Source organism: Ustilago hordei (genome assembly GCF_900519145.1).
Source record: "Ustilago hordei strain Uho2 genome assembly, contig: UHO2_contig_21, whole genome shotgun sequence".
Taxonomy (NCBI): Eukaryota; Fungi; Basidiomycota; class Ustilaginomycetes; order Ustilaginales; family Ustilaginaceae; genus Ustilago; species Ustilago hordei.
Genome location: NW_024545274.1, coordinates 74,457 through 86,748, shown reverse-complemented (window position 1 = coordinate 86,748; position 12,292 = coordinate 74,457). Strand labels below are relative to the sequence as shown.

Sequence of the window (12,292 nt, the reverse complement as noted above, 5' to 3'; positions counted from 1 at the left end):
TGTCCATTTAGACATTCATAGCCTCTTGTCCAATTGTCTTGCTTCTGTGCCTCTGACAGTGATGATGGTTCAAGTAGGATGCCATCAGCACTGTGGAGTTGTTGACCACTAGCAACTAGAGCTACTCTGTTCATCACAACAGTTGCAAAAGCTATTTGATTGAGATAGTGTCCAAGGGGTTTCATTGCTGGCTTGGTGGCACAACTCATGGCAAAGGCTGTAAAGCTGAGCATGCCTAGAGGGTCAGAAGTCTCACTGCTAGGTGACTCAGGCATTGACAGTGTGTACTTGTATGTATGGGCTGAATTGGGGAGACTTCAGTTGAGAAGTGTTGGTGAAGACCTCTGGGTAAGCATCAGTGCCCCCCTCGGCCAAGTTGAAGCATGTGGTGTCTCGGCAATCGAAGCATGCAAATGCAGCCCTCACCGAACCCACATCCAATCACCAACTTTGCTCAACTCAGACTTAGTGCATTGCCCAGGCCAACTGCCAAACCTCAAGATGCTGGTCATCAGGCAGCCAGTGCATTCCTCTACCCCATAGTTACTCATCCATGCTCCTTCCCAATCAGCTCCTAGAATCACACATGCATCTAGAGAACATCAACACATATATAAATGTTTGTCTCATCATGTACTTAGGAATGATTCATCATTGCAATCTACACAAGTGATCATTGACTTCTGACAAATGACTTCAACAGATTAAGAGTCTGAATGCTCTTGCCACAGGACCAACACCATCACCACTTTGAATATGACACCATGCCTTCACATCCAAATGACCCATTGCCTGAAGAGTCATCTGACAACCAGGCCAAAACAATCCCTGCACTACATGGACACCAGACAATAACCAAGCATGACACTATCTCCTCCAATGAATCAGATAGCAACGAAAATGAACCAAGTGAACCCCTACTCAATCTCAATGACATCAATAAGCTGAATGTCACCACTCTTCGAAACAAGCTTATAGAACTCACTCTCCATAAATGAGCTGAAATGTCCACATCTTACAAGAAGCCCTCTCACCACCCCACCTTCCATCATGAGCTTTCCCACATCAATGACACCATGAAGGAAACACCCAAGCTAACCACAAAGAACTGGTATGCTTGGAACCCTTGCCTCCAAAACAACCTATCCAACTGGCCACCTGCCCTAAAGCACCTCAATGGTATCACCAAGCCAGGAGATAAAAAGTTCAATCAAAAACTAGACAAAAACCTCTGCACAATCCTCCAAAGCCATGCCAAACTCACAGGGACCAACAACATCAACTATCTCTTCATCCAACCTGCAAAGGCTGAACCCTGGAAGCTACACAAACTATACACTTTCCTCAAGAAAGACCTTACCAAGATGGAGCATATCACTGAATCAACCCTCCTCAATGAAGCTGGTAGGATCCAGATGTTCAATGTGGACATCCACAAGCTTGTCACAGATATCAATGAACATTGGGCCAAAGCCAAATCAATGGGGTATAACCTAACCTGGGTCCTCAAGATCAAGACACTCATTGACCAAAGAAAATTCATCGGAACATACCAAAATTGCAACACAAACCTCCAGGACAATGGCTGAGCCACAGACTATGAAGCACTCTGTGCAGCCCTCTTCAAATGCCAAGATGACATGATCATGAAACCCAGCCACAGGGCAGACAGCAATAAAGCCCCTCAAGCCTTTGCTGCCAGCAGCCAATTCATGAACCAAGATGCTTATAGCATGGGGAAGCCTGGCCCTGATGGATGCAGAAGATGCTATTACTGCCAGGGGGGAAAACCATATCAGCCAATTCTGCCCCAAGAATCCTAATAGTGAGCCCCTACCATCCAATGATGCCAATCCCACTATTGCCACCAACAGCAATCCAACATCCACCTAGGATGTTAGGTGCACTGTTGCTTCTGCTTATTGCCCATCACTAGATGAACAATCCAATGTGTGGATTGTAGACTCAGGTGCAACTGACCACATAACAAATGATAATGCAATTCCCATTTCCCCTATCCCATGCATTGGCTTTGTGAAGACTGCCAGTGGGACAATGATTCATATTGCAGCAAGAGGTCATGTTAGTATCAATGTTGATGGATGTGAGGTGCATTTGTCAAATGTACTCTATGTTCCAGATGCCAATATAAACCTGATGTCAGTATGGGCCTAGCAAACAACAGCACATGTGTGACTTTTAAATCTGACAAAGCATGTATTGAATGGCCCAACAGCTGCATATCTGGGTATGCCAACCCCCACACCAGGCATTGGGAAGTCATCCCAGACAAGTCAGCAGCTCTCACAATGATGATTGATGATGAGATCGCCAACTTACCAGGTCAATTTGACCCCCAAAATGGAGCCAAAGCCATGCAAGTTTAGCAACAACTTCATTCATGAACAATGTGGCCATCCTGGGTGAGACAAGACCTGAACCATTGAGAAGATCTACAAGATCCAGATCAAGCCTTGCAAATGCCAAGATTGTATTGCAAGCAAGTCAATGAAAGCCATAATGAAATGAGGTAGTAGGGAATGTGCCAGATTGCCCCTCAAACTAGTGCATGTCAACTTGGCCACCCACTTCTCAACAACAATGGAATTCTCATGTTTACTGGTAGTGGTGGACAATGCATCAAAGTTTCACATATGTTAAACCAATGCAAGTGAAATCAGATGCCCCACATATACTACAGGAGTGGGTGAACTATGCCAAGACTCAGACTGGCCATAAACTGAAAACACTCCAGTTGGATAATGGTGGGGAATGGACCTCTGCTGCAGCAACTGCATGGCAAAATGACACCAGATTCCAGTGGCAGAAAACATTGGCATATAACAGTGAGCAGAATGGAAAGGCTGAATGAACCATTAGGACCATCAAGAACATGATCATGACAATGTTGCAAACACATAACCTACCACAAACTTTCTGGCCATTTGCTGCTGAAGCAGCAGCATTCACCAAAAACATCCTGCCAAATGTTTACAAACAAATCCCTTACAATGTGTTCCATGGACAAGACCCACAAAAGCCATTTGACCTACTCCAAACCTTTGGATGCCTTGCTTGGGTACACATACCCAAGGTGAAGAGGAGGAAGCTAGACAATGCTGCCATCCCAGCAATCTTCATCAGGTACAATGAGGAACACAAGGGATGGAAGTTCATCTCACTGAACCATAACCCAGCAATCTTTTGGTAGAATGCAGCAAGATTCCTAGAACACCAGTCCTGGAATGATCAAACAGACATGACCCCAACCTGAGATATGGACAAGATACAGTATGAAGACCTGTCTGACATCAAACACCTGGGTTACACAGATGAGGACATCCATGATGAAGACCTTCAAGAAGCAATTGATGATGCATATCGACCATGTGAGGAGCAGGACACAGGGTCTGAGGGAGATGATATCACTCATAGCTCAGACAATGATGAATCACAAACCACCCTCACAATGGATAAGACCAATGAAGACAACATTGAAATTGCAAGGATCCAGAAATCAAACCCAGGATTGCACCCCATGATGATCACTGAGTCATTGCAGATCTACAACAAACAACTACCCTAATCTGGGGTGCTATACAGGTTTCAAGAAAAACTCCACTGCCAAGGGAGGTGTCAGGGGTCTCGCGCCTGAAACCCAGGTCGGTCTGTCAAGATACTTGGTGACTATCAAACTGTGCGACAGCTATTGTCTCGGTATCGGTCTTGACGAGCTAGTCACTCGGCGACTATCAAGTTGCGCGATGGGTGGTGTTTGGGTATATACTATCATAGGTTTCGGCTGACCTCTGTGGACACTCCATTCAGGGGTAGCTCGGCACGATCAATATCAATGCATAGGTTATGATGACACCAAGGTCTGGTGTGAGTGTTGCTGATGATGAGGTTGATGGTGTCGGTGATAAGGTTGGTGAGTGTTGATGATAATGAGGTTGATGGTGTTGGTGATAAGGTTGGTGGCATCAACATGAGTGTCCAGTGTGTTGACTTGATGCTTGAAGTGATCCCCAGACTGCAGTGGACTACTGCCTTCGGTTCTATCTATATCCAGACCGCTGACCTGCTATGGGTCACCTTCAGATGTCAGGTAGTGGTGATACAACACACACACTACGATGAGGAGCAACCTTGATAGATTGCTGCTATGCTGACTGAAACTAATATATACTTATGCTGAAGTGATAACTAGTTATGATGGGTGTGTGTAGAGTGGATGAGGATCCACTCGACCTTTGATGATGAGAAAGCATGGTTATATACCTCTTCACAGCATCGCCAGCGACGCTGCTCCTGCTCTCTCTCCAGAGAGTACCTTCTTCATCGAGTACTGTTCAGGGGGCCTCTCCTGCTTGCTTGGCACCCCTGTGCCTCTTGAGCTGTGTCGACTCCTTCGACACTGCTCCTCCTCCTTGCTATCCTGCTTGTTTGGCACCCTTGTGCCTCCTGAGTGGTGTCAACTCCTTCGACACTGCTCCTCCTCCTCAGGACCTGGTGTCGACTCCTACTGCTCTCTCTCGCCCCTGAGTGGTAACCATCTGCATGCTCCTTGAGCTTGGTCCTCTTCGTGGCTGTGCCTGGCCCTCCTCGCATATGGGCTCGGTCCTCCTTTGCATGTGAGTCCATAGGAGTCCATGGTCTCCATGGAGACTGCACTACGACCATGCTCTCTAATGGTATCGACTAGATCTTCGATACTTGTGCTCCTTCCATATGAACCAGTTGTCAGGGGTCTCGCGCCTGAAACCCAGGTCGGTCTGTCGAGATACTCGGTGACTATTAAACTGTGTGACAGCTATTGTCTCGGTATCGGTGACTATCAAGTTGTGCAGTGACAACAGGTGGCGTTCGTTGTATATACTATCGTAGGTTTCGGCTGACCTCTGTGGACACTCCATTCAGGGGTAGCTCGGCACGATCAATATCAATGTTATGATGACACCAAGGTCTGGTGTGGGTGTTGATGATGATGAGGTTGATGGTGTTGGTGATGAGATTGGTGATGTCGATGATAATGAGGTTGATGGTGTTGATGATAAGGTTGGTGGCGTCGATGATAATGAGGTTGATGGTGTTGGTGATAAGGTTGGTGGCGTCAACACGAGTGTCCAGTGTGTTGACTTGATGCTTGAAGTGATCCCCGGACCGCAGTGGACTACTGCCTTCGGTTCTATCTATATCCGGACCGCTAACCTGCTATGGGCGCCTTCGGACGTCAGGTAGTGGTGATACAACACACACACTACGATGAGGAGCAACCTTGATAGATTGCTGCTATGCTGACTGAAACTAATGTATACTTATGCTGAAGTGATAACTAGTTATGGTGAGTAGAGTGGATGGGGCTCCACTCGACCTATGATGATGAGAAAGCATGGTTATATACCTCTTCACAGCATTGCCAGCGATGCTGCTCCTGCTCTCTCTCCAGAGAGTACCTTCTTCATCGAGTACTGCTCAGGGGCCTCTCCTGCTTGGCACCCCTGTGCCTCTTGTCGACACTGCTCCTCCTCCTCATGACCTGGTGTCGACTCCTTCGACACTGCTCCTCCTCCTTTGATCAGTGACAGTTCCTTTGGCTCTTGTCTCTCGAGCCCCTGAGTGGTAACCATCTGCATGCTCCTTGAGCTTGGTCCTCTTCGTGGCTGTGCCTGCTCCTTGAGCTTGGTCCTCCTCGTGGCTGTGCCTGCTCCTTGAGCTTGGTCCTCCTCGTGGCTGTGCTTGGCCCTCCTTTGCATGTGAGTCCATAGGAGTCCATGGTCTCCATGGAGACTGCACTACGACCATGCTCTCTACTGGTGTCGACTAGGTCTTCGATACCTGTGCTCCTTCCATATGAACCCATGACCCTCCTGCTTCTTGAGCATCCAGGCCCATGACACTACCCCCCTCTTAAGAGCCGAGCTCCGTCGAGGCATGCTCTGGTCTGGTTCATGCTGACTCCTCCTCCTTGACAACATCGCCAACATCATCCTTCCTCCTTCTCTCAACGTCATCCTCCTTCCTCTTCCTCTCTCTACTCCTCCTGTTCTCTCCTCCTCTCTCCACTCTGTCTACTCACTCGTCCCCCCTCCGACACCTCATACTCCTGGATGAGGTCGGGACAGTTGAGGTTCTCTACTGGTTCCCATGAAGCAGCTTCCTCTGAGTACCCTCTCCACAACACCTTGTACTCCGTAGTCCCATTGTGTGAACGCTTGTCGATGAGTGCTTCGACTTCGAAATCGAGGTCCTCATCTGGAAGTGATGGTATGGTGGGCTGTTCAGCACGTTGAGGAAGAGAACTTGTTCTTGCTGGCTCGAGCATGGAGACATGGAACACATCATGCACCCTAAGGTTTGCTGGCAATGTGATTCGATAAGCTCGGCGTCCTACCCGTTCCTGAACTGGGTAGGGTCCTGCGAACCGGGTGTCTAACTTGGGTGTGGGTCTCCTTGTCTTCCAGTTTCGTCGGTTGATATAGACCATATCACCCACCTTAAACTCGATGTCCTTGTGCTTCCTGTTATACTGGTTTACTGATCTACGTTGTGCCTCTCTGATCTGCTCCTGGAGGTACTTGCAACGCTCCTTTCCATCCATGAGGTACTCGAAGCGACCTGGATCATTGACTCCTAGTCGTTGAGGGATGTCAGGATGAGCTTTGGGGTTCCATCCATAGCATGCAAAGAATGGTGAGACACCAATGCTGTTGTGGACCGTGTTGTTGTATACAAAGGCCGCAGTGTCCAGCAGGTTGGCCCAGTCATTCTGCTCATAGTTGCAGTACATCCTGAGATATTGCTCTATGACCTGATTGACTCTCTCTGTCTGACCATCAGTTTGAGGATGGTAGGCCGTGCTAAGTGAGTGCTTCACACCCATTTGCTCTGCAAATGCCTTCCATGCTCCTGATATGAACTGCCTGCCTCGGTCCGAGACCATGTGATCTGGATATCCGAAGAGTCTAACCATGTGTCCATATAGCAATACTGCAGTCTGTTTGGCTGTGACTGTCTTATGGGTTGGAGCTAGTATGGCAAACTTGGTTAACCTGTCGACGATGACTAGGATAGAGTCATAGGTCTTGGAGTCATACTTCTTTGATGGTGGTAGTCCTTCAATGAAGTCGAGGGATATGGAGCCCCAGGGCCTGTCTGGGGTTGCTAGTGGCTGTAGCAAACCATATGGACGATGACGAGGAGCTTTGTACCTAGCACATACAGGACAACTTGCTACATAGTCTGCAATCCAAGCTGTCATGTTTGGCCACCAGTAATGTCGTTGAGCTGCCTTGATGGTAGCATCTCTTCCTACGTGTCCAGCAGTGATACCATCATGGCATTGGGTCATCACCATGAATCGCAGATGCTCTACAGAGAGAGACTGTCCATCTACCTCTTTGGCACTCCTTGAGTGTCGGTTGTTGGTCCTCCCTGGCATGATCACCTTGGGGATAACCAACCTTCCTCCACTGTACCATAGGTCATCCTTGAGTTCGAAAGGCTTCTTCCTATGTATCTCCTGTAGCTCTTGGTCTAAAGGCTGGAAGATCTTGACCAGGTCTTTGAGACCTTTTGATGCTATGGACTCCATCGAGATCATGGGGGCCACTAGGAGCGAGTCATGGTCTGCTGTCTCCTTGAACACTCGAGGAGGCAGTAGTTGCCTCACATTGTGATCCTGCTCTTCACCGGCTGGTTGCATGTCTGTCCTTCTGGTGAGAGCATCGGGTTCACCACCTTTGTCTCCTGGTCGATACTGCAATATGAAGTCGAAGTCTGCTAGTAGTATTGCCCATCGAGCTTGTCGACCTGTGATGCGTCTCTGTGACTTGAAGTACTTGAGGGCTTCATGGTCAGTGAGGATGACCAGTTGGTTCGGTAGTCCAGCTAACATGTGTCGCCACTGAGTGAGGCAGGCGACCACAGCTAGGAGCTCCTTATCATGGATCTCATAGTTCTTCTCGGCAGAAGACATCTTCCTAGAGTAGAAGGCCACTGGATGCCATCGTCCTTCATGCTCCTGCTTGAGTACTCCTGCTATAGCAAAGTCACTTGCATCAGTCTCCAACCTTGTTGGAAGGTGGTAGTCGAAGTGCTGAAGCACTCCTGCTGATGTGAAGGCCTGGATGAGCTTGTGGAAGGCCTGTTGGGCCTCCTCTGGTAGCTCAAACTTCTTGAACCGTTCTATAGGCTTTACCAGTGCTGTCAAGGGCTTGGCTATGCGAGCAAAGTGGGCTATGAACCTTCGATAGAAGTTGGCAAAACCCAGGAACCTCTGGATGTCATGGATTGACTCCGGCATTGGCCACTCCTTGACAGTGCGCACCTTTTCTGGGTCCATCTCTATGCCCGTTGGCTTGATGATGTACCCCAGGAACTCAACTGTCTTGGTGTGGAACTCACACTTTGACAGCTTAGCAAAGAGCCTGTTGCTCCTTAAGCGAGTGAGGACCTCAGTGACATGCTTCACATGTGCTTCTTCAGTGTCACTGAAGATCAGGAAGTCATCTAGGTATACTACCACATATATCCCAATGATGTCTCGGAAGATGTCATTGATGAATGACTGGAAGTGAGCCGGAGCATTGGCTAGGCCAAAGGGCATCACTAGGTACTCATAGAGTCCCAACTGAGTGCCAAAAGCTGTCTTCCATTCATCTCCTTTAGCAATCCGGATGAGGTTGTATGCTGCTCTAAGGTCTAGCTTGGTATAGATCCTTGCCTTCCTGAGTAAGAACAGCTGCTCCTCGATGAGGGGCAATGGTGCCCTGTTCTTGACAGTGATCTCGTTGAGACCTCTGTAGTCCACACAGAGTCTGAGACCTCCATCCTTCTTTGGTACGAAGAGCACCGGTGATCGTGCCGGGCTCTTCGATGGTCTTATGAACCCCTTCTCGAGGTTCTCATCCAAGTACCTCCTCAACTCGGACATCTCCTTGGGTCCCTTAAGGTATAGGGGCCCTTGAGGTGGCTTCCCTCCTTCTATCAACTCGAGGTGGAGATCATGCTCGGTATGATGGGGCAGCTTGTCTGCTTCCACCTCATCAAACACATCTCGCAGGTGTTGGTATGGCTTTGGTATGTCTGCAGCCGTCACCACCTTATCTACCTCCACCTCCATCTCGACCCCTTTGTCTGCGCCTGTAGGTACAAAACCAAAGGCTGGGAGTGATGATGGTGGCTCCTCTAACAGCATGAACCCTATGGGTCCATCTTCCAGAGCTGCTCGTAGTATGCGCTCTGCTGAGACAAACTCGTTACCATGAAGGGTTGGTCTCCTCATGGTTAGGTCCCCTGCTCTTGCTGATTCAGGGGGTCTCCTAGGGGGTCGGTCCTGCTCCTGAGTCTTGAACTCCAGCTGGCCCGTATCCCATTGTATGGTGGGTTTGAGCCTCCGTAGCTCAGTGAACCCCAGGATGAGGTCATAGTCCGCAGTGTCGGCCACTGAAGCTTCGACCACACCCAGATTGTGTGTACCAATAGATACCTGCATGCTCGCAGAACTATTGATGGAGAGTTGGTGCCCGGTGACACCATGGATCGATCTTGTTTTTATGGGTTTTGTGGGTATTTGGTACTTACTAATGAAAGAATCTGAGACTATGGACAAACCAGCACTGGTATCAGCTAGTATCTGAGCAGGATGGTCTTGAACCATTCCAGAGAGCTCCAGTACTGCTTTGCCTCCACTGGTAGAGAAACATACTTGACAATCTTGATATATACAGAGTGATGGCAAGGAGGTTTGTAGAGCAATGCATGCCATCAGTGCATCACCCCACTGACGTTTCCCTCATCATCGTCATCATCATGCTCCTCCTCCTCATGATCGGGGTCCATGGATTGCTGGTATGGGCTGAGGTCCATGGCCGCAGGGTCACCCATCTCGGTGCTGCCTGTGTGGCCATCTCCTGAGTCAGTGGCTTCTTCGAAGGGGTCTGCTGTGGTGACCATGACCTTTGGACCCATGGGTCGAGAGCTAAGAGGGTCTACCCTCCTGCTGGGGCAGTCTCTGGCCCAATGGCCAATACCCTTGCATACATGACAGGTGTTGATACCTGATGGAGCAGGGCTTCCTTGCTTCGAGGTCTGGGTGGGTTGATGAGGAAGGGGTCGATTAGTTGGTCGATTTAGCATAGTTGCTTGTGTAGTTGCTTGTGCTGGTGATCGAGCTGGATAAGGTTGAGTGGGTTGATGTATGGGGATTGAACTTTGAATTGGCCGAGACCCAGTTCTTAGTGGAGGTGACGTGGCATTTGGGAGTGAGTGTCTAGCCAAGGACTGCTGTAGTAGCATCCTCTGTCAATCAATCTCCTCAACCTCTTGGTACCACTCCCATCTCTTCCCAGGTGGGTTCCTCTCGAACTTCTTCTGTATGCTGCAAGTGAGACTTCCTCTGAAGAGATCAATCACTAGCTCGTTGTCATCTAGGTTGACCTGTCCCTCCAAGTCTCTGAACCGCTCTACATGACGTGTGGCGGCACCAGGAACATCACTTGTGAGTCTGAGAGCCAACAGCTTGTTGTATGCCTCCATCCTAGCATTGCGTGGGTTGAACTGCTCTGACAGTCGCTCTGTGAAGTAGTGCCAATCATTGAACAACCTTCCTTCTCTAGCTCTATCAATGCGGAGCTTGGAGGTCCACCACTCTCTTGCTGTCCCTTCCAGTTGAGCACCCATGTGATTGATCATCCTAGACTGCTCATACACCTGGTTGAACTTAAACCATGCTTCGGCTTCTAGAATGAAGATCTCCATGTCTCGGGGATTGAACTTTGGAAAGGGGGTGGCAATGGGCTTTGACCGGTTAAGCTCTGCCATGATGCTGGTATCCTCCTCGTGGTCCAGGGGGTAAGGATCCGTCCTAGTCCTGCTGTAGGGGTCCAGCTTAGTCTTGACATATCTTGGCCCAGTAGGTGAAGCATACTTCTCGTAGTTGATGTCCTCCTGCTCATCCAGGTTGAATGAGACTGATCGTCTTGGTCGTGGAGCCGGAGTAGGAGTATGTGGGTCTCCTATCATAGACTCATCTCCTCCTCCTGCTTGGTCTTCCGAGTGAGAGAGGTCCATTGTCTCCTCCCTACCCAGCTGAGCTCGTTGTAGTCGTTCCTCTCGATGACCCTGCCTAGTAAGCTCTAGCTGAGCTTCCAATAGAGTGAGTAGTCTATCGAGCTTATTGTTGAGGTCTGGGTCCGTCATGGTGATCGTGAGGAGCTGCTTGAACGATCCACTCTAATGTCAGGGGTCTCGCGCCTGAAACCCAGGTCGGTCTGTCGAGATACTCGGTGACTATTAAACTGTGTGACAGCTATTGTCTCGGTATCGGTGACTATCAAGTTGTGCAGTGACAACAGGTGGCGTTCGTTGTATATACTATCGTAGGTTTCGGCTGACCTCTGTGGACACTCCGTTCAGGGGTAGCTCGGCACGATCAATATCAATGTTATGATGACACCAAGGTCTGGTGTGGGTGTTGATGATGATGAGGTTGATGGTGTTGGTGATGAGATTGGTGATGTCGATGATAATGAGGTTGATGGTGTTGATGATAAGGTTGGTGGCGTCGATGATAATGAGGTTGATGGTGTTGGTGATAAGGTTGGTGGCGTCAACACGAGTGTCCAGTGTGTTGACTTGATGCTTGAAGTGATCCCCGGACCGCAGTGGACTACTGCCTTCGGTTCTATCTATATCCGGACCGCTAACCTGCTATGGGCGCCTTCGGACGTCAGGTAGTGGTGATACAACACACACACTACGATGAGGAGCAACCTTGATAGATTGCTGCTATGCTGACTGAAACTAATGTATACTTATGCTGAAGTGATAACTAGTTATGGTGAGTAGAGTGGATGGGGCTCCACTCGACCTATGATGATGAGAAAGCATGGTTATATACCTCTTCACAGCATTGCCAGCGATGCTGCTCCTGCTCTCTCTCCAGAGAGTACCTTCTTCATCGAGTACTGCTCAGGGGCCTCTCCTGCTTGGCACCCCTGTGCCTCTTGTCGACACTGCTCCTCCTCCTCATGACCTGGTGTCGACTCCTTCGACACTGCTCCTCCTCCTTTGATCAGTGACAGTTCCTTTGGCTCTTGTCTCTCGAGCCCCTGAGTGGTAACCATCTGCATGCTCCTTGAGCTTGGTCCTCTTCGTGGCTGTGCCTGCTCCTTGAGCTTGGTCCTCCTCGTGGCTGTGCCTGCTCCTTGAGCTTGGTCCTCCTCTGCATGTGAGTCCATAGGAGTCCATGGTCTCCATGGAGACTGCACTACGACCATGCTCTCTACTG

At 49.3% G+C, this 12,292-nt stretch overlaps 3 protein-coding genes across 3 annotated transcripts; 2 read left to right on the top strand and 1 right to left on the bottom strand.

The window, feature by feature from the left end:
• Window positions 1-1,076: 1,076 nt before the first annotated feature.
• Window positions 1,077-1,589, top strand: UHO2_06770 (uncharacterized protein; the record flags this gene model as incomplete). The annotated part of the gene is made up of 1 exon (XM_041557808.1): window positions 1,077-1,589. The coding sequence occupies one exon, from the start codon at window positions 1,077-1,079 to the stop codon at window positions 1,587-1,589; it is 513 nt and encodes a 170-aa protein (XP_041413742.1).
• Window positions 1,590-3,277: 1,688 nt separating this feature from the next.
• UHO2_06769 (uncharacterized protein) lies at window positions 3,278-3,586 on the top strand (the record flags this gene model as incomplete). Its single annotated transcript, XM_041557807.1, has 1 exon — window positions 3,278-3,586. The coding sequence occupies one exon, from the start codon at window positions 3,278-3,280 to the stop codon at window positions 3,584-3,586; it is 309 nt and encodes a 102-aa protein (XP_041413741.1).
• Window positions 3,587-6,034: 2,448 nt separating this feature from the next.
• On the bottom strand, window positions 6,035-9,972 carry UHO2_06768 (uncharacterized protein; the record flags this gene model as incomplete). The annotated part of the gene is made up of 2 exons (XM_041557806.1): window positions 6,035-9,687; window positions 9,786-9,972. 2 exons carry the CDS (start codon window positions 9,970-9,972, stop codon window positions 6,035-6,037), a joined length of 3,840 nt encoding a protein of 1,279 aa, XP_041413740.1.
• Between the last annotated feature and the right edge of the window lie 2,320 nt (window positions 9,973-12,292).